Source organism: Mytilus edulis, chromosome 3 (assembly GCF_963676685.1).
Source record: "Mytilus edulis chromosome 3, xbMytEdul2.2, whole genome shotgun sequence".
In the NCBI taxonomy this organism is placed as follows: domain Eukaryota; kingdom Metazoa; phylum Mollusca; class Bivalvia; order Mytilida; family Mytilidae; genus Mytilus; species Mytilus edulis.
The window spans coordinates 26,076,769-26,098,785 of NC_092346.1; the positions used below are offsets into that span (position 1 = coordinate 26,076,769).

The 22,017-nt window shown below is 30.6% G+C and overlaps 2 protein-coding genes across 5 annotated transcripts in view; one reads left to right on the forward strand and one right to left on the reverse strand.

Annotated features, from left to right (window-relative positions):
* Nucleotides 1–3,744: 3,744 nt before the first annotated feature.
* LOC139516084 (serologically defined colon cancer antigen 8 homolog) lies at nucleotides 3,745–20,885 on the reverse strand. Its single transcript, XM_071305933.1, has 16 exons — nucleotides 20,763–20,885; nucleotides 18,337–18,539; nucleotides 17,756–17,881; nucleotides 16,387–16,509; nucleotides 15,603–15,680; nucleotides 14,952–15,016; nucleotides 14,363–14,512; nucleotides 13,462–13,600; nucleotides 10,769–10,921; nucleotides 10,191–10,325; nucleotides 9,563–9,679; nucleotides 9,207–9,335; nucleotides 8,486–8,618; nucleotides 7,014–7,131; nucleotides 6,066–6,240; nucleotides 3,745–4,552 (listed from the first exon to the last, which is right to left on the reverse strand). The coding sequence occupies exons 1-16, from the start codon at nucleotides 20,815–20,817 to the stop codon at nucleotides 4,313–4,315; spliced, it is 2,139 nt and encodes a 712-aa protein (XP_071162034.1). The 5' UTR covers nucleotides 20,818–20,885; the 3' UTR covers nucleotides 3,745–4,312.
* A 30-nt stretch (nucleotides 20,886–20,915) lies between these two features.
* LOC139516082 (centrosomal protein of 170 kDa protein B-like) overlaps nucleotides 20,916–22,017 on the forward strand; it is a 70,173-nt gene continuing 69,071 nt past the window's right edge. For 3 of the 4 annotated variants that reach the window (XM_071305910.1, XM_071305911.1, XM_071305915.1), the window contains exon 1: nucleotides 20,944–21,078. In XM_071305910.1, the coding sequence (XP_071162011.1) occupies nucleotides 21,070–21,078 (9 nt within the window). In that variant the 5' untranslated portion in view covers nucleotides 20,944–21,069. Of the gene's footprint in view, nucleotides 21,079–22,017 lie in introns of all 4 variants that reach the window. The other variant, XM_071305926.1, reaches the window with a different exon arrangement.

The window sequence follows — 22,017 nt, forward strand, 5'->3', positions numbered from 1 at the left end:
TTGTTAATGGTCTTGAAGAAATATTTGGATGTTTCAGCAGTTTCAATGCAGCCTCTGATGATCACTGTGATTATGGATTTTCAGTTTTGAACTTTCCTCGGAGATCATGATCCGTATTTTTGTAATTTTGTTTTTTTCGTATGCATTTGGTGACAGGAACTTGGAGAATGTGTTTCTATTTCTTTCAGGTCATCTGTTTTACATGGGATAAGGTAGTTGTTGATAACTTTGAACAGTCCATTATAATTTGACGCACATCACCTTGTTCATAATTATCTTTTCCACCTCTCCCTTTCAACACGGTTAACGATAGAAGATTGTTCATCTGTTTTTATTTACGACTCTCTACAGACTCACGTTAAAGCAAATAGTCCGCAACAACCTTTTCCGCTTTGCAGCAGAGCTCACATATTCCAGATGTTTGATTTTTACTAAATTTTGCTTTTGATGATTGAAGCATGTAGATTCCGCTTATTATACTACTTTTGACATTTTCTTTTTGAATGTCATTCTGATTGTTTCTGACAGATTTCAATATATTGTATGGGTTTTCAGTATGGTTTTCTTAGATTGACAAGTATTGAATTGTTGTATTTTTTAAGCATTCCTCTTTCCAAATACTTAACCAGTATCTATGGCTTTTGCAGCATATTTTACCACTTGTATTTTGATGATTCTATAACATCTTTTGGATTTGGCAAACTATATTAATTTAAGAATTTTTCTACTCTGTTTATAAATGATTCTGTGAATTCCTTTCCAATTTCTAGTTCCCATTGAAGAATTTTCTTTTCTATTGCATTTTCAATCTGAGAATTTGTAAGCATATTTCAATTAACCGGTTCTCCGCTTGAAGAAGCCTTTCCTTTTATGATACGTCTAATTCTTAAAAAAAAATGTTTATATTGTCAGTTATTTCATCTGTGATTACATCAATGGCATGTGTGTAGTATTCATTTACGATGCCGTTCTCATCAGAACCTTTTCATGATTTAATTTCCGAATAGCAGACTCAATTTTTTTTTTATGTAGCTTTTGTTATTTCTTTATTTTGGAAGGTCTAGTTCCAGTATGATTTTGTTTTTAATTTTGATAGTATTAAATGTTTCCAAGTCAAAGACATATTCATCAAACTTTGGTGTTCTTAGTGTTCCATAATGTATGAACATTCTTTGGTTCTCTAGATGCTTGGCTATTTTTTTCTGTTTCAAATATCTATGCCTACAGTCATTAAAAGTTTTAAGTTTATCTATTTCAGTATGGATTTTTTTCCTGCCTTGTGTATTGAATTTTCAAGAAATTTGATACGTTCCTCAACGCTAGAATCTTTTTTCGACTTGTGCCTTCCAGCACTTGTTTTCACGTTGATGTGTATGTGTTTGTACGGCATTTTCCTCAGTTTGATCTAGTGTAGATTTTGACTAGTTGAGATTTGGTTTTATTAAAACTCCATGGGTAAATTAGCCTTCACTAGAGTATGGTCCGAGGTGTTCGCAGGACTTTTTGGGAATTTTATATATAAGCCTCATTTTAGGGGAAATTATGTAGTCTTTCTGTTGGCTCCGGATGAGTGGATCATGAATTCTTTAATTTTTGGTCGCATCTTCTGTTATCTCTGTGTAGTGGATCATTCATGTCCCCGCAAATAATTGTCTGATAATAATCTTTGTACTTTTCTGATCTCCTATCATTACTGAGAACTGATCCATTGTATGTGTCTTTAGAATCAAGATTTCCAACTACTTGAAGGGATGGCATATAGACATTAACAAGGCATGTTTTCAGTTGACTTTCTAATGATCGAGATCACTTGGATACGATTGTTGCCATTATGCATTATATTTATTGATCTTCATATCTTTATTCCACAATAATGCTGTTACCCCGTACCCTCTATTTGCTCTATGATCTGTTATGGGGTCTCTCTATGATCTATTATGGGATCATCATCATCATCAACAGAATTGAAGTACGATGTAAAGTCATTATTCTTAATAATATCCTATTCTAGTGATCTAATTAGATAGAGTGTATATCTAATGATTTTTAGATAGCGTGAAGATAAATATATTTGCCCTTTATATTCTAGATGTTTAGAGTTTATGTTGTGATGTTGGCATTTTGAGTGGCCAGACAACTGTCGGGGTTCTGCCTACGGCTAAAAATTGTTGTTCAGTGGAGTGTTTAATTTTGTTTCCCTCATAGGTTTGCCCATCTTGTTGTTCATCACTGTTGATGGTAGTTGTGGGGTGCTGGTTTTGTATATTAGCCGCTATGTGGGTGCCAATAACCATTGGGAAGTCTGGCTGAGGTGGTTTATTGGTAGGTTTTTCTTTTTGTGACTTTTTCTGTTCTTGAAGATGTTTTACTCGCGTGTTGTTGTGGTTTGAAAGTGTTTCTTGTTTCTCGTTTAGATATAGATTAGACCGTTGGTTTATCCGTTTGGATGGTTTTACACTAGTCATTTGTGGAGCCCTTTATAGCTTGCTGTTTGGTGTGAGCCAATGCTCCGTGTTGAAGACCGTACTTAGACATATAATGGTTTATTTTTACAATAATGATTTGGATCGAGAGTTATCTCATTGGCACTCATACCATATCTTTCTTCTGCTGTTGTTGTTAGAAGTTGGTATCTGTTCGTGTATTGTGTTATGACTTCGGTTTTGTATATTACTATTCCCTGTATGGAAAGGACGTTGTATTTCTTTGACTAAATGGAAGTATCGGTGAGTTCTGGAGATTCATGGCTGGTTTGGCTTGGTAATGCAAGTCTACCATATCGGTTGATGATGACGTGATGTTTATTTCCATGCTTGAAATGTGCCTGATATTATTCAGGATTTTGGTGTTGTTTAGAAAGATCAGCTAGCTTGGCCTCCCATGCATACTGGTCATTTACTATAAACTATACCATATTTGCAACTCTTGATGTTGTTGAGTAGATAATCTAAATTATTTAGGACCAATATTGATTGAAGTAAGCACTTGTGATTTGCTGTTAAATAATTAGCTGATCTGCAAATTAGCTTGTATTCCATGCCGACTGCAGCAGCAACTATTTAACAAAGTACTTTCCAAATTATTCCTGAGTTTTATATCCATTCCCGGTGATCAATTTCATTAGTTTTGCAATTTCTCGAAACCAGATTTGGACTAGGTGTTGACTAGGGTGAATACTGTCTCTATAAAGGGTGTAATTAAAGTATTACAAAGTGTCTCTATGTGAACAGGTATGGTGTTATGATCTGGATTTTAAGACGACTGAGAAATCTTGAGAGTGTGTATTTTTACTGACTGGTTTTAATATTGTATCTTTTCGTTGACAATATGTATTTGCTCTGCTTATGCTTTGTCTTGATCTCAGTATGTCTTTGATGTTGATTGTAGGTTTTGATACAGTATATTGGAATTTCTTGAAATGTAAGTTGACCCGAAGATATTCAGCAATAAGAATTTTGCAGTTTTCCAGATGCTTTATTATATGTTTGATAGAGCTTGTTTTTTCTGAAGTAAGGGTTATATAATTTTGTGTCTGTAGTTTTTGTAGTAAGGTTACATGTGCCTAGCCATGTTTACAAGACAATATCTTTAAGCTGATATAAATGTATTGGTAATATTCTCTATAATTCACAAGGTCAGTACCCTTGTTGGAACTCAAGACCAACAATACCTGAAATCACAAGATTATAACATGTTTTTGCAATCCACCAAAAAAGATGAGAATTTCCAGAAAGCAACTACACAAGATATATCACATATTTTTTATTTATATTAATATACAAGTAAATAGCACATTGTAAAAATATCAGTAAAATATCACAGAATATTTATGTCTAAGATCCACTTTAACCTTCAACCTAACAGTACTTTGGACGAACTGTGGTTTAACCTGATTTTTCAATATCATAACTGGTTTTCACAATAATACAATTTAAATTAATTGAATAATACTTTTCAATCTATCAAAATAGTCTTTTTAGTGTTGCAAAATCATAAATTTAAGGTGTTTTTTTTTATAAAACGGAAAATTTATTATATATAAAAATACAATAAAGTTTAACTTCTACTTTATGATGAAAACATTTATAGGTAGTAACCATCTTTTGATTTCTAATTCTATACTAACCATTCATACATGAAAAGTTGCATTTAGTATTCAAAATTACAAAATATACTAAAAATTTTCTGCTTGAGCTGAACCTGCTAGAACTATGAAATCTTTTTAAGGCAGAATCACTTCCCTTCAAAGCCTAAATGCACTTTATCATAAGCCATTTTCTGTCAAACGATTGTTTGTTGTCCCCTAAGGATGTCATGTTTTTACAGATTCATCGAAATGTACACGTTCCTTTGGACCTGAGAAATAAGCCTCCTTTTCCTCTGAATTTACCGTTGATATTATTTCATCTACTAAAGGTTTGTTCGATGATAAAAATTTGTTAAGATCTTCTTCATTTGATTTGGCGATTTCCTTGCGTAAAAATTCCACTTCTCTAACAAGTAACTGTCTGTCTTTCATCAGACGACTTTGACACGCTATAAGCTCTAAAATCTGCAAAAAAAAAAAATTAATTGATAAACAATGATAAGAGATTAGAAATTCCAATGCAATTCGTTTAAAATTATAGTTTTCATTGGATGTTGATAAATATTTTACAGGGTTAGATTCTACGTTAAACCAGTCATAACTAAAGATAGCCACCATTTTGAATTCCTGAATCTTTTGGTATGTAATTTTTCAAATAATAAACAAACAAGTCACATTTCGTTTTCAAAATTTCTTTTTGTCAACAATTATACCATTGAGAAGCGAAAAGTATAAATATGTCTAGTGGTTTTGTTTGACAATGGGAGTATACATATGATGTCATAGTGGGTCTCATTGGGGTCTAAACGTGACGCGGAATTGCCGATTTTTCGTAAGCGTGACACGGGAAAGTCAAATTATTGTGACGTGAAACGGGAATTAAGGTCTAGCAGGACACGGGAAATTACAAAAAAATGAGACTTGCTTAGGTACATAGTATAAATGGGATACGGGAATCTGACAAAACAGTAAGCGGGATCCGGGATCAGAACCCCCGAATGAGACCCCAGTCATATTGTTTTACATAATGGTATGACAAATCCAATCCCATTTGTTTCTTGTAGGTTTTGAGGAGAAAGTTGTATTGAAAAGATATACAGTAATAAGTCAAGTTAAAATAATGAGTAACAAGAATTTTAACATATGAAAGAATCTTGTAACTAAAAATTGCTCAAACAATTTAAAAACATAAACTTTATAACAAAATGTAAATCCTAAACAAATGCTAACTTATACCAACTGAGTGCTATAGAAAAATGTAAAAAGAAAGACATGACATTGAGATCAAAATAATGTTAAAGGTTGCATCAATTACATTACACATTGATAAAAGTTATTGAAAATCTATTTTCAGTTCTTGTCAAACTATGAGACACTTTGTGTACATATAAAATGTAAGCTATAAGCAACAATGGGGAGTAATTTATTGAGAATCTGAAGTATATATATTTAATCCTTGAACAAACAAAATAAATGCTACAAATGGCAAGGGGAGATTACTCTTTAAGTCTAAAAATTGCATCAGAAAATTTATGTTTTTCTGGCTACATGAAAAAAGATCAGCCAACAATCTCTAAGAAAAAGATGATATCTGAAAATATTTATTTTGTTTTAGTTATCTCCCCTTAATGGAATGATTACGAATGCCATGAAACTGACAATGAATATATACACATGGCTACATCCATATTTTTTGGTTCTACAAGGTTATACTTTATATAGAATTCCAAAGATTTTTTTTATAACTTTTCTTTATTCAAACATTGCTGTATAGCTCTTTTTGGATAAAGCAGGGGAGACAATTCAAATTTCCTGAAATTTGAATAAGCAATTGTTTTGTCCAAAAAACACTACATCTACTTGTAACTTATATAAATTGTAACTCTTTTGTTGTAATTTTCTTAGATTAGAAATAAGAGAATTTGGTAAATCATCATATTTTGAAAAAGAAAAACCTGACATCTAGCAGCAAACATACCTGTTGTGACTGATTTTGACCATGGTCATCCAACATTTTTAACCTCTCTGTCATTTTCTTGTGTACTCTGTCATGTTGTTCACTCTGCTCTTCTAAAGTGGTCATATGTGTTACAGCTCTTTCTAATCGATGTCGTAACTCATCATTTTGAGTTCTTAAATTACCACACTCACTCCTGCAAAGAAAATACATAATAAAATAAATGCCTTGAAACCAGTTTGAAAAATTGTATATGAACTTTTTTCTATGTGTTAAATGCAGGTTATAATTGTTTTTAAATGCTTGATTCTACAAAGAGTTATGTGAAAATAATGTTGACAATACTACCTCTAGCCTCTTAGAAATGTACAAATCTTTAGAAAAATGCAATACTATAGGGTTATTGCATGAATATTGGGGAATATTGTCCCGAGTAGAATTTTATATTGCACGAGGTTGCTAGTGCAATATATGTTCTACGAGGGACAATATTCCCCAATATTCATGCAAAAACCCTTTTATTGTATAGCAATATAATATTTGAAAGTAAAAATTGGTTTAAATTAAGATTTTGTCGTTGGTGACATCATGAATTTTGAAGATTTATTGCACTAGTGCAATATTAGAATTTATTGCATGCTAACTTTTGGTTATTTTCTGTGGGAAATATTATATTGCTATGCAATAAATATTCTTTTTAGCTTTTAAAAAAATATTTTCTTCCTTGGATTGTTTCACATTTTTATCCAAGGACCAATTATAGCTTACAGTAGGGTATGGATTTTACATTATATGTTGTTCACATTTTGTCATGATAAGCATTTTATAGCTTAGTATACACTACGGAATTTTCTTGCTGCTGAAGGCTGTTCTGTGACCTTTAGTTGTTTACCTCTGTGTCCTTTATTGGTGACTAGTTTTCTCATTGTCAAATCTTCTTTTTCTTTAATCAAATTATAACAAACAAACCTATTTTTCTTGACTAGTTTTTCTACTTGAGCTGTCTGCCGTTTACATTCCTCCCTCAACTTTCCAATCAGACGATTTTGTTTCTTTAACATTACATCCATGTCATGTGTTGTTCTGGCTACAATTAAAAGAAAAATAGCTACACGTCATTTACTTTCAATGATACTACTAAATAGAGTTTAATGACGACTACACTTGCGGGTATTGCGCCATTTTACCTTATATAAAAACATATCTAATATATGTTTTAAATTTATTATTATTTAGGAATTAACCTTTATTATATATTCATATTATAGAATATTGTGAGGTTTTTATTCCCCCTAAATTTAATCTTAATTTAAATCTAAACTCTGGTGTGTATTTTAATTACCTTATTTATCTTGTGTTTAATTTATAGAGAGAAGAAAAGTTTATGTGAGCTTATTATTCCTTCATATGTAATTTAGCCTGCTTTGTTCGCAAATATTAAATAATTTGGTAAATAGGTGTGTTTGTTGTTTATACATGATATACATGAAAACTGTCAATATCAAATACTCTTGGATAGACATATCTGACTTTTCCAAATATGCAAATCCTAGAAGGGGTCTGACATATTCTCGTACATGGTATATACATTTATACAAGTACACTGTGGCTTGTACATCCTTGGCAATGTAATTCTCTGTATATTGAATTTGACTGAAGATAGCACCTTCACTTATAAAAGATTCTTAAACTTACGTTCTAGAAAAAAATATATATAGTATTACAGTGTATGTATAATTAAGAACTGTAAGATTAATGTATTGTTGTAACAGTTATCAAAGGTACCAGGATTATAATTTAGTACGCCAGACGTGGTCGAGGATCCAAAATTCCAAAAAGTTGTGCCAAATACGGCTAAGGTAATCTATGCCTGGGATAAGAAAATCCTTAGTGTTTCGAAAAATACAAAGTTTTGAAAACAGGAAATTTAGAAAAATGACCACATTATTGATATTCATGTCAACACCGGAGTGTTGACTACTGGGCTGGTGATACCCTCAGGGACATATTTGTGTGTAATAAATTGTGTAATAAATTGCAAGTGTTAATGTTTTGCTGTTAAATACAGTATTGATACCAGAGAGTGCTATCTTGGTAGTACTTGTTTTAGTGTACTACTTTAAAAAACTTTCGTAAAGTTTTTAGTGTATATGATATTTTCAAGATAAAAGTAAAAGCAGAGCTTTTGTAGTCTCTTTTAAATTTTTTTCATAGCTTGTATAGACTTTGGGTACTAAGAGCTAACACTTTTTCATTGTTGCAAATCCTTTGTTTACCTCTAGATGATTTAATAGTGTTGATTGGTTTTAATGTAAATGTAAACTATGCTTAAATCAGTCTAGATTAAAGGGGTTCAAATACTGACAGGCATTAATCTTTTTAAAATCACATTTTCAAAAAAGAAGAATCTTCATCCTTGTCAGATCAATAGAGAAACATACCATTTTTCTCTTCAACATCTTCAATAAAACTGCCCAATTGTTCTTCTCTCTGTTTGGCACGGATAGACACAGCTTTCATATCTTCATTTCGTCCCCTTTCTATACTGTCTCGTGCTAATTTAGCCAGATGCAGCTAAAAATAGATATCAGAGTAATTTATTCATGTAATAGAAATAAGGTTTTTGAAAGTATAATTTCTAATTATGCAAGAATAAAATTAACAGTATTGTGGAATAAATTTTTCTGACATATACACAACATTTCTTTAGATATAATTATAATTATCTATTTTTCTTTCATTCTTTTAATAAGGCAACCTTTATTTCTATTGATAACTCAAAACACCTGTATTATATAGATCAAAACATTATTTAAAATGCAGGTTTAACTTCTAGCAAAACCTCAAGTTTGAATGACATACCTTAAGTTTCTGAGATTCCATTTTAGGTGACGAATATTTTAAAATCCTTTTCTTGTTTTTTTTATAATTTTTAGGTTACTTTTCATCATACATTTGATTTTTTTTCTGAATTATCATGAAATGTAACCAGAATTTTCGTGTTACCTGAATTTTCACAGTGCATGCATGCATGGGTCACACATGGATAATCCTTTTTGTTGGGTAAGTTTTCATCATCATTTCTTATCAATTTTCCAGATTTAATTTTTTTTCAGATTCAAATACATGTGTAATTCCTTGTTATCTGTGTAATCTATTTACCTCTCTTTCTAATGCCTGTGTATTTGATGTGAGATGAATACATTCTTCTTTACTATTTACTAAATCTCTCTCTGCTTTTTTCAATCTTCTCCTTAAATCTTCAATTTCCATTGACATTCTGCTCTTTTCCTTAAAGAACATATATAAACTCATAAGTCACCAATAATAAAACTAAAAGAGTCAACAACACAATTGCATAATTAGGAAAATTTTGTTAAATCTTCCTAAAATAACCTCAAATTTAGACTATAAGACTTTTTTTTAAATGAACTCTGTTTGAATTACTAGTTTTATAACAAGTTCAGAAGACACTTGACCACTAGCCTTTGTTTTATTATAAATGTATTGTCACCTACCTGTTTTGTCTCTACCGCATGTTCTTCAAATGCCTTCTTTGTTTTGCTTAGTTCTAGTACAGCATGACTCTTTTGGATACTAGCATGAGTTGATTCTTGTCTGAATGTGTCATGGGCCTTTAAATTTAAAGAAATACAAATAGTTCATACTTGTACATCTTTTCTGTGTGTAAATACTCTTAAAAGAGTCACTGGAGAAATTCCTTTACTTATTCTACTTGAATTGAATTTCACTTAGTCAATGTTATTGCTCTTTTAAGAGACATATAGGAGACAAAATATCATGTATCATGTGTACTTTTGAGTTTTTGTTCCAGCAATTAAAGATGACATCAATGTTCAAGCTTCTATTGTTTATACTAAAATATCTTTCCTAAGTAAATCGAGTGTATTCATTTTATGAATTAAAACAAAGCTGAAACATCTTTATTTAAATTGATTCCCAATTTTTATTTAAAATAAGCAATGAAAATCTTTCATCAAGAAGCCGTTACTTATTATTTCAACTTTTTCTATGCACTGTATATGATTTGTATAGCAACATCTAGGTTTTCTTGATTTGTATAGCAACATCGGTTTTCTTGATTTGTGTTCCTGAATCTGTATTTTTAGTATATAAATAACTTACAATAGATGATTCTTTGTCAAATCTTTTAAGTTGTAACTTTGTTTCATCTAGTTCTCCAATCAGAGCCACTTTGTCTCGAGACAGCTTCTCTAACTCTGCAGACCATGCTGCATTCTTTTCCAAGGTCTCTCTGAGCTAAAGAACAAAAAAATAAACCGAACCAAACATCACTAGTTCCTTTAATGCCATTTTGTTTTTCTTTAACAATTTTTTTAAGAGGCTAAAGATAAAAGCTGTAAAAATCGTTTTAGAGACTTGGGTTAGGGAGAAATTATCATTGTTTCAGGTGAATTTCAATGAATTATGCTGTACTTCTGCTTTTAATTTCATTATAGCTTTATTCAAAATTTTCACGGTAATTTTCAGATTTTAAATAATTTATTTAAATCATTATTTTGCCCATTTCAAATTTAATTCATATGAAAGGATATCAGTTTACATCTAAAAATTGAAAACACAACTTATTATTACTTTTACATTCTCTTTTCTTAAATACTCTATTTTTTTCTATCCTAGATATTAAAATCAATACCAATAACAACTTGTTATTTTCAATAAATTAAAAAAATCATCAATACCTTAGCATTCAGTTCGTCAACAAGAAGTTTATTTTCTCTACGGACAGATTCTCTTTCCTCATGGAGTCGAGCCTGAGTATCAAGAATGCTTCTGTCAAATCTCTCCTTCATATTGTTTAATTCTTCCGCTAATTGTTCTTTCTGTACTAATGCCTGAATATAAAATGAAATAGCATATCAATATTTCTTGTACAGTAAATCATACACACTCGCTATTTTTCTTGCATTTTGTCATTTTCATTGAAGACAACGAAGCTATATATTATATAAAATAAAATATCAGGAAACCTGAATAGCTTTATCAACAAACATTATCACATTGGTTGCAGTGAAATACAATGATTTCCTATTAAATAAATTTGGTGTTTTTATTGTCTTCTGATTGGTTAAAATTATTAGTTTTATTTTCAATGTTGATAATTTTGATGGCGACACACCCACTCTGACGTTGTGTATTCATACGCCAACATGTGTGTACGTTGTTATTGTTAATATAGATAATACAAAAAGTTGTTTGGGCCTTATTTTTGATAGAAATTTATTCATAATGAATGGCAATAATTTATTTTAACTTTATTGAACCATAAAACTAATTTTTGACTCTTCACATTTTACATAATCCGCTTCGCGGATTATTCAATGTGAAGAGTCAAAAATTAGTTTTATGGTTCAATAAATTCAATAGTTATCAAAGGTACCAGGATTATAATTTAGTACGCCAGACGCGCGTTTCGTCTACATAAGACTCATCAGTGACGCTCAAATCAAAATATTTATAAAACCAAACAAGTACAAAGTTGAAGAGCATTGAGGATCCAAAATTCCAAAAAGTTGTGCCAAATACGGCTTAGGTAATCTATGCCTGGGACAAGAAAATCCTTAGTTTTTCGAAAAATTCTAAGTTTTGTAAACAGGAAATTTATAAAAATGACCACATTATTGATATTCATGTCAACACCGAAGTATTGACTACTGGGCTGGTGATACCCTCGGGGACGAAACGTCCACCAGCAGTGACATCGACCCAGTGGTGTTAATAGTTATCAAAGGTACCAGGATTATAATTTAGTACGCCAGACGCGCGTTTCGTCTACATAAGACTCATCAGTAACGCTCAAATCAAAATATTTATAAAACAAATCAAAATAGATAAAAACCATTCATTAAGTATAATAAAACAGATGTTTTAATCCTCTGACCTCATTCAACAATACACCGTTTTAGAATCTAATGCATTCTGGGTAATATTTTCAAAAGCGTACACCAAAATGTTTCATACCTGTCAACCTGTGACGATGAAAATGCAGGTCATGACCTGCATTGAAGAATCAAATCTCAGGTCATAACGCATACGAACTTTTTCGAGCTGAATTTCAGTATTTATGGTACATTTTCTTATAATGTATATCAAATATACCAAAACATCAATGCATGTTCACTTTGTTAAGTCATTTTAAATCTTATTAAATATTATTTCATTGCACTTTTAAAGATTTTTATAAATTTGTGTAGCTCAGTCTTATGTGCTTTACTTTTTGAGGAAAAATACTGCAATCATCAAACACTAGAATTTAATGTAATTCTTAAATGTTTGAGACTATTGACTATGTAGCCTTTAACCATACTATACTTCTTTCAATAATTTCAACAAGGAAATTAGACTATGATAAAATATAGTAATACAGTTAAAGGAAGTATAAATGTAAAAAATAATTTTCAACTTTTTAAAAAAAATGTATAAAGGTATAAAAATAATGAAAAGTTATTTTTCAATGTGTATTTGAATTTTATATTTTTATGATTTAATCTTTTTCACCCATAAAACGTAAATATAAGGAATAATTTTGAATGGTGACAAATAAGGGGAAGTAACTCTAGTTCAGTTTGTAAACCAATGCCATTGGCAATGGTGCAATTTATTTACGACTTAAAGCTAAGGTAATTGGTGTTAATTAACAGTGTGTTTGACACCAAAACTGTCAAGTGAAGCCATGCACTTAATGGGTCACTTAATTTGACAGTTTACATAGCTAGATGAACTTCCTGTTCATGGAAGAATTACGAATTTGCTGGTATTTCAAAGGAATATTACTTATGAAATCAATCTCAAGGCTAAGAAATACGGGTGAAATCAGGTCATTTTCGGAATTCCTGGGTTATTTCAATGACCTGGCGGGTGTTCCGGGTGATCCCTCAGAATTATGAAAATCTCGGGTCACACCCGCAGAATACGGGTCAGTTGACAGGTATGATGTTGTGATTGGTTCAAAACGTTTTAAACAATGGAAATCCATCCAATGACGTAACATTATTTTCATTTTAATGTACGAACAATGAGATTACTTTAGTCCTTTAGATTCTGAAAAGGTGAATTGCTGTTGTCAGGGCCTTGAATCAATATACCGTGGTAAACTGAAAATGCATAGAAGATATAGTTTCATGCATTTTCTACTTTATTCCCATAAAAAGAGTTCATGGTCAATGTAATTAAAAAATAACTAATCCAAAAATTCAAACATTGAAAAATACACATATTGACCAAGCAACACAGATAATTAAATCATGCACTGTATAAAATAGTGCATTAACGTGTCGTTTAGGTCACTTGTGAAATATTTTTCTACAAATGTATATTTCAATTCTTTGACCAGTTATTTTATAAGTATCTACACTAACAGTAATGCAGACATTACCTGTGTCTGTTCAAGTTGAGCTTGTTCTACCAGTTCTATGCCTTTCTTCATTTGTCCATAAGCTTCATCCTCTCTATGGTTCATTTCATGTACCCGAGTCTTTAAACTGGTAACCTGATCCATTAATTCATCTCTTTCCCTGTTAAATATTAACAATAAACACATGAAATAACTTGGTTGTTTCAAAGAAATAATAAAAATGCCATGATTCACTGTAACAAGATTCATTCAATGTTGATACTTAATTTTGAAAACGCCACTATGAAAAGAGTTTGGTAAGTAAAGTTGTCTGCAAACTGAAATTAATTATGTTATATGATAATAAATATATTACTCTAATTTTTTTGTGTTCATTTATTTTATGTTTTACTAATTTTTTTTTATCTCTATATTTAACATGGCACCACAAAAATATATTAAAACTTAAAGCATACATAAAAGATTTAATCTGTTTGCCTTATTTAAACAAAATATGCTTGTATAATATCTATCTACAGGCCTTCAAAACATTTGATTTGATTTTCTGACTTATCATTGCAAAAAATTTAAAGATTAAAATCAGCAATAAAAAGTCTTTTCCTATGCTGTTCTTGGGAAGTACATTTTGTGTTTATTGCTATTTCATATGTGTCTTCACCCTATTTTTTTCTAATTGATTGGTTAATTTCAATCAAAAACAAATACCAGGGGAATGTCAAACCTATCTTTGTTCTCAATATTTTTTTAAATATATAAGTTCAGAAAGGGAAAAATATTCTGTAATGTTATTTCATCTGGAAGAAATATTACAGTATTTGTTTCTGACAGAATAAAGGTTGAAGAAAATTTGTTGGTGTTGGTTGTCTTTTTTGTTAATGTGATTTTTCATATATTTTTTTAATAATTTAAATTAAATAAATACCTTGTTAATGAGTTTATAGTATGTACATGGAAAGAGTTGTGACCATCAGCATAGGGCAGGAATCCATTATCTCTTGTTGGAATGGAGTCATGAACACGGAGTTGTGATTTATAATCTTCTATCATCTGTTCATATTTTTGTATTTCTGATCTATAAGAGAGAAAAAAAGATATCATGGAACAAAAACATTTCAGTTACAAATAAACTCATCATAGATACCAGGACTAAATTTAGTATATACGCCAGATGCACGTTTCGTCTACAAAAGACTCATCAGTGACGCTTGAATCCAAAAAAGTTAAAAAGGCCACATAAAGTACGAAGTTGAAGAGCATTGAGGACCAAAATTCCTAAAAGTTTTGCCAAATACAGCTAAGGTCATCTTAGAGCCTGTAATTTAGTGGTTGTCGTTTGTTTATTGTGTTTCATATTTGTTTTTCGTTAATTTTTTTATATAAATAAGGCCGTTAGTTTTCTCGTACTCATAATCCATTGCTGTTTAGACTAGATAGCTTTTTTCATATTTATGATTGGTTAAAATTTAACATGTATAAGGGGAGATAATGAAATATATTTTAAAGAAACCTACCTTGAATGTTCTAACTGTGCTTCCAATCTGTTACATTTAGCTGCATGTAGAGAATTCAATCTTTCCTACAACATAAAAACCTTTTGAATAGAGTAACACATGAACAGAAATATTTCAATCATTTTCTTTCTCTTTGGTTAATGGAACTTCAATAAAAGGTTCCCTTATTTGTAAAATTATGGATCTTTGCTAATACAGGTTAAAAGGAACACAAATATACATTGGATATCAGTATTTTTTTTTTTTTTTAACTAAAATCATTTTCATAATTTTAGTTTTTTAACTGTGATTGAATGCATAAAAGAAGACCCACAAATTTGAGTATCTCCCCTTATGCATGTTGAACTGAAATTATGTTCCTTTTAGCACCAGTTGAGTTCTCAAACTTTGTAATGTTTCTTCAATATCTGTGCTGCAGTTTTGTTGGCATTAAGCATAAGAGAGTATACCCACACATTAAAGTTATCAGTTTGATTATCTCCCCTTAACAGTTAGGACTTAATTTATTTAATGTACATGTGGTGTTCTATAAATGTGTCCGAAATAACACTTTCCAATTTTCTTATGTCTGAATTATTAATTTGTATATCTGCAAAGAATGATAAACAACAGAAAGTACACAACTGATAGATTTTTTTTATCATATCTTACCATCTCAACTTGTATGTTTTTTAATTCTCTCTTCTGAAAGATTCTTCCTCCAGTTTCTTCCATGAATAAATCATCCAACTATAAAATTAAAAGAAAGTTAATATTCAAATTAGTTAAAACACAGATTTTTTTTTTACTGTTTTTTGGTTTATTTTTTGTGCAATTGAATTCTGTCTCAAGAGTCAAGTGTACCTATACCTCTATCTCTTTTATTCATACTTTCAAACTCAGCCCTGAATTTGACCTCATTTTTGGAATAATTGTTTTGTTTCAGTGGGTTTGATATTTTTTACTTGTTATTTGTTAATATATTCATTGATTTCAAGTTTTTACTTTAAACCAATCTAGGTCAAGGGTAAGCTTTAAAAGTATAAACAATTTCTTTAAAAAAGTACAAAATTTATTTAGAATACAAATTCATTTGAAACAGAAAAGAAGAGCTGCAATGTACTAATTTATGACATGTAGTCAAAGGAACATGATGCTGTTTATCATCTCAAAGTCTACAGAGATGCCTCCATCAAGAACAATAAACTCATACCTTTCTTCAAATTCAAAATATTGCCTTGAATCAACTGAGTAGATTCTTTGCTAGAGGTAGATAACATAACATCTGATCATTGAAAACTGACACGACAGTAATATGAAATAATCTTGAACAATGACAATGTAACCCATAAAAATGTGTTGAAAGAACATTAATGTAACTGGTTATTTATAATAAAATACCATTGACACCTATGTCAAACTGATCAGACTTTATTTCCTCTATTTTGTGCAATACCTTGTGTATTTCTTTATCGTCTCCCATGATTTCTTGTAAGACACTTGACTTCAGTTCTTCATGAAGACGTTTATTTTCTTCAATGAGTTCACTTAATCTGGCTCTCATTGCAAACAGCTCATCCTAAAAGAAAACAATATTAACATTTTAGTACAATCTCAACATTTACAAGTTATATATTTATCAGTATAAACTCAACAAGACTTTTTCTAAGTTTCTTTTGTGTCATTGAGTTTAATATTGATTTTCACAAAAACATTTTTTTTTACTTCTGAAAATTGAATTCATTAGCTAGTTCTCTCATAAATATCTGGTCACTGATGCAACCTCAGATAGACAGGACAACAATTACATTCCGTTAAAATTTTGCATTTTTTATTTAGGTATGCCAGGACAATTTTTCCGTTTCGTTTTTAAGGTTTTGCTTTTAAAACACCACAGAAATTTTGTGAATGTTTCTTAATTTCTGATTTTCAGTATTAAAGGTAGCAATACACAGTTAGGAGTTTAGTTTCGCATTTTGGCCCCGGTGGATTTTTCAAATAGGAAAGTTATTGTGTAATAAAATTCAGTTTTAGACAGCTGAGTGCTAATTTAGCCTTCAAAGATGGTTTATAAGAGCATCAAGATTATTTTTTACATGTTTTATGGGCTGTTTTCTGTTTGACAATCCGTATTTTCATGGCTAGATCGGCCATCCGTCCAGAAATTAATGTAATGTTTACAAATACTTTTTCTCTACAAAAAGTTTTTGACGCAATTTTACAAAAAAATCAGTTAAAGACATATGATTTTCATTGGATTTGCTGAATGATATATGTACACAGTTTCAGAAAAGGTATTACTTCAAGCGATTGAAATTCTACTTTTAGCCAAATTTTGGGGAAATATGTGACATTTTAAGACTTTTCCCCCCCTTTTTGCAATATTTTATAACAAAGAAATGCATATTGTTGCCATGGATACACCCAAAAGAAATTATATTTTACCATTTTAAATACTGGATATATAATCTATGGAAGATTCTGATTACATACATATGCCCACACAAACAGTAAGGTTGAAATTGCAAGAAAGAAATGAAAAGGGGATGGTAAAATTTATAAGGGCAAATTTTAATATTTTTTCCTAACTGTTTATTGCTACCTAAAGGCTTTTCAATTTGATTCATAGTTTGTACGTGGCATTTAGTATCATTATTTGTTGAAATTGAGAATAGAAATTGGGAATGTGTCAAAGAGACAACAACCTGACCAAAGAGTAGAAAACATCCAAAGGCCACGAATGGGTCTTTATTACAGTTAGAAAATCCTGCACCCGGAGGCGTGCTTCAGGAGGCCCCCTTAATTAGTAAACATTATAACTTCACCTTGCAGTATCTATTTTCTGATTCTAGTTGATACATATAGTCTGTCTGTGTCTGTACAATAACTGCCAACTCCTCTGATGATGGCAACCCTGCCCTCTGACCTGGACTCCCTGATGATGGCAACCTCTACAAATTAGAGAATGTTATCAAACTTTACGTGTATAAATATATAAAAAGGTGTATGAATAAAAGAAGATGTGGAGATCTTAACAGTCACATAAATTAAAAATGTTAGATTTGAAATTCAAGTCATACAGGTACTGGTCAACTTTATATATTCATGGGTGGTAGATCTTTAATAGTCTATATCAAATAAACTACCAGTACCTTTTTAGTCTTGGTTTGAAAAGTTTAAAGTCTTATATTTTTTTTTGGTGCAATTAAACTAGATTTTAATCTTTATTCAAAATAAAAGTTTAACAGTTACATGTACATGTAGAACTATTACCGGTATACATGAAGTATAATTATAAATTAATGCTTCAATATTTTTTTTTGTGACCATATAACTTGGCTTCCTACAGTAGTTTAACGTAAAGTTAAACAGTCTAGTTTATGTTTTTGAACTTGAACTAACTTACCTGTGGTTCATGACCCAAGATTTGGTTGAGTTGACTAGCTGCATCTTTATACTTTGTGGGGCGATTATTTTCTTCATACCATTTTAAAGTACGAGGATGTAACACAGACTCTAGCTGGTGCTTAGCTTGAGATTGCAGTGTTGTATGATGTGAAGTTCCTTGTAAAATATCCTCTAGTTCATGCAGACTTACATTTGCTCTGTCTAAAACCAAAGACAAATAATTTACATACTTTATTATATGTGTGACTAACTACTAAAAGCTATTTCAAAATAACTTTTCCAGATACATCATTGTCTTAACTGATACATTAAACTGGGAAATATTTGCAACGATTTATTTTCTCTAATCTCATGAATATTAAGACAAAAATTTCTGGATCCCTTACTTCATTTTTAGCATAAATCAGAATAAGGGACAACAAATGGGGAATATTACAATTTTCTGCCTTTGATTCAGGATATACATAGTATGTTAGAAATGTTTTAAAGGAGTAGATTTTTTTTTTTTAAATTAAATTATAACAAATTCATAAAGTCATAAGACTTGCTATATACAAGACATGTACCATGTGAGCCAAGGCTCCCTGTTAAGTTATGAATGACGTACTTTGGCCAATAATGGTTGGCAAAGTGACTTTGATGGAGAGTTGTTTCATTAGCACTCATACCACATCTTTTAATTTATAGTTTAATAATATTTATAGGTTTCATAACGAGTGAGCATTAGATATCGATTGATATCAACTCGAGTAATTTAATTTCAATAATAATAAACGAGCCTATGGCGAGTTTATTATTATTGAAATTAAATAACGAGAGTTGATATCAAGCGATATCTAATTCTCACAAGTTGTTAAACCTATTTCTCTTATGGCAAAAAGTTGTATGTGCGTGACCTATTTGTTGCGAGTTGTGTTGCTACAGCCGTTTTTCGTTGCAACGTGTACTGATCTGTATACTTTTTGAACTAATATGGTTTTATTTTATTGTGTTGTATGTTCTTGTGTGAACAGAATACTGTTCCATTGACTCCCAGTCAGATATATCTTTTTTTATATTTTTATAGGTTTCATAACGAGTGCACGGGTTCCTTTCTTTATTTCTTTGTCCATGATAAGATTTATATTAGATAATGCAGACGAAAATTGCGAAAACCGGAAGTAAACAATCAGTTGTCAAGAAAAAAAGTAGTCCCGGCATGACCTTTTCCGGTGAATAATGACCTGATCAACGGCCAATGAAAATATTGGAAATTTACAAGATAAGCCAATCAAATTAACGTAATTTTGATATCACTTTTTCATATCACACTCCATACGGTGTGATACGAAAAATATCTATTCACGTGGGTGTTAGATAACAGGCCCCAACCATAAGAGAAGTATTTCTCTTTTTTTTTGTAAGTGTCATTAAATGCTATCAATCAAGTATTTTTTCCCTCAGTATTGTTATTTTTTAGTTGTTTAATATGCGTAATGGTATATTTTCATGTTGCCCCTTGTGGGTCCTTTATTTATGAATAGAGTATATACTTTTCGATTCTACTGTATAATATAAATATAAAACATTTATAAATAAACCCTTCTTTAAATTTTATATTATTTTGTTGTTATTAAAATGAATGTTTCAGAATAGTCTTTAATAAATTAATTACAGTGCTACATTTTGTTGAGTTCAGCAGCAAAATATATCTATGAGTATGTTGTCAAATTATTAATATAATATCATGAAATCTTTGATATATGTTTTTAAAATTCTTTTTCTTCTTCTTCAGTTACAGAAAACCATCAACAAATACATACTTTCTGGCACATAAATTTGTACAAGCTGGAAGAATTTTTCCAAATTTTATAATTTATTTATAAATACTGTTTAACATAGTTTGTCAAATTTTTGTATACCATATTTTTTGTTATGTTACATATTTGTTATATTAATTAAGAAATAAATTAATCCAAGATGAAATTTATTGTCATTATTGACCGTAAAAAATGGGTTCATAAATTGGTTGCTTGCAATATTCTGTATAATAAGAAATTGAAAGCAGCAGGATCAATTTTGTGTAGACTAAATTTTTATATGAAATGCAAGATTTTCTTCTATGCATAGCTTTGCTACAAAAAATGTAAGAGTGTAGTTTCCTAATGAAACATGTTCATACATGTCAGATTTTTTTTTAAAAGTTATAAATTTGCTAATTTTTGTTACTTTCTGCATGAAGCTGTGCAATTATAAACAGTACTATAATAATGAAATGCTCCCAAAATAAGGACAACACAGTAATGTTATTATTGAGGGTTCTAATTTTTTGTTTCCAAGAGAAGATAAACGATACAGTACTCAGTAGTCTGGCAGAGGGGGCCTACATTTACTAAATAAACGATATTTTAAAGCCTTGGGCATACAAAACTATTGAATTTGCACCTCTCACTGATCTGTGGTAATTTTCTACAGCATCTTCATCTGTATATGCATACATTTTCACAAATATGACATGAGTGGTTTTTCGTTTGTTTTCTTTTTACCGGAAGTTGTCGGCCTGAAATAAATCATCCAATCAACGACCCCGTTACAATTGGCAATACATAAATGCATTTCCTGTGTATTCAATGATCTATTGAAGCGTGAAGAAATGATAAGTCACTGTCATATTTTCTGCATAGTGAGCAATGCAGTTATCATTTCTTGAAAATATGTAGCAGGAATATTTTCCTCAGCAAAGTGAAATATAATGACATCGGTAAGAAATTAGTATTGACAGTAAAAACATCAACAATGTTGCTGAAGTTCAACTTCGTCTGCTATAATTTTAAATGAGTCATTTGGTCTGCAGTCAATTTTTTGTCAATTCGGTAATGACAAAACAATTATGTATGAAATTGTTCTATTAGCATTGAATATTACATACATTTGAGTCAGTTTTGACTCTCCTATCAAGAAAAATTTCTGCAGCTTGAAATTATATCGGTTTTGTTTACCTCTTTGCTTCATTGTAGTTCTTATCAAAATATCAATTACAATGTAAACAAATGAATATGTAAACATGTTGTGTAATTTGTGTAATTATCAAAGGGATAGCTACCCAACAATGTCTACTGGTAAAAAAATGTAATCACAAACTAATGGTAAGAATATTACACAGAATAAACACTAATTAATACATAACATAATCTATATACATGTATCATATTATGTACAATTGTACACATTAAATATTCATATACCTATTAATACTGCAATTTGTTTGTGCTGAATTATCCAACTAGCTGAAAAAGGAGCTTTGGCTTGGAAAACACTGTATGTAAACATGCACTGTCCGCCACTGAAAAAAAAATTTCAACAAAGTAAGAGTCTTTAAAAAGAAGATGATTGCTTATGGTTTACTGTATAGATCTATACTTACACATGTATAGAAAATAACATCTTCAAGGTAATTTTATGAACATGATACATTGGTTATTATTTTGAACTCCTTAGTCCTGTGAAATTATTAACTAGGACAGCTTTAGCCTAGGCATACAGCATGCCAGTGGCGGATCATGGGGGTCTGGATGTTCAATGCATTTGAATAGTGACATGTAGTTGGACACCCCCTACCCTCATTTTCAAATGGCTGGATCTGCCCCTCCATGCACACGTAGGTGCAGATTGGTCTATAAATAGCTTTTCCCATCACTTT

What these genes read in the sequence shown, in the direction of transcription:
- LOC139516084 (XM_071305933.1), bottom strand. Translation starts at nt 20,817, where the DNA reads ATGTATGCATATACAGATGAAGATGCTGTAGAAAATTACCACAGATCA. An exon ending in AAAACATACAAGTTGAGATG is followed by an intron (nt 15,017 to 15,602) that starts GTAAGATATGAT and finishes TTTATGTTGTAG; the next exon opens with GAAAGATTGAATTCTCTACA. An exon ending in ACTATAAACTCATTAACAAG is followed by an intron (nt 13,601 to 14,362) that starts GTATTTATTTAA and finishes AATATTTAACAG; the next exon opens with GGAAAGAGATGAATTAATGG.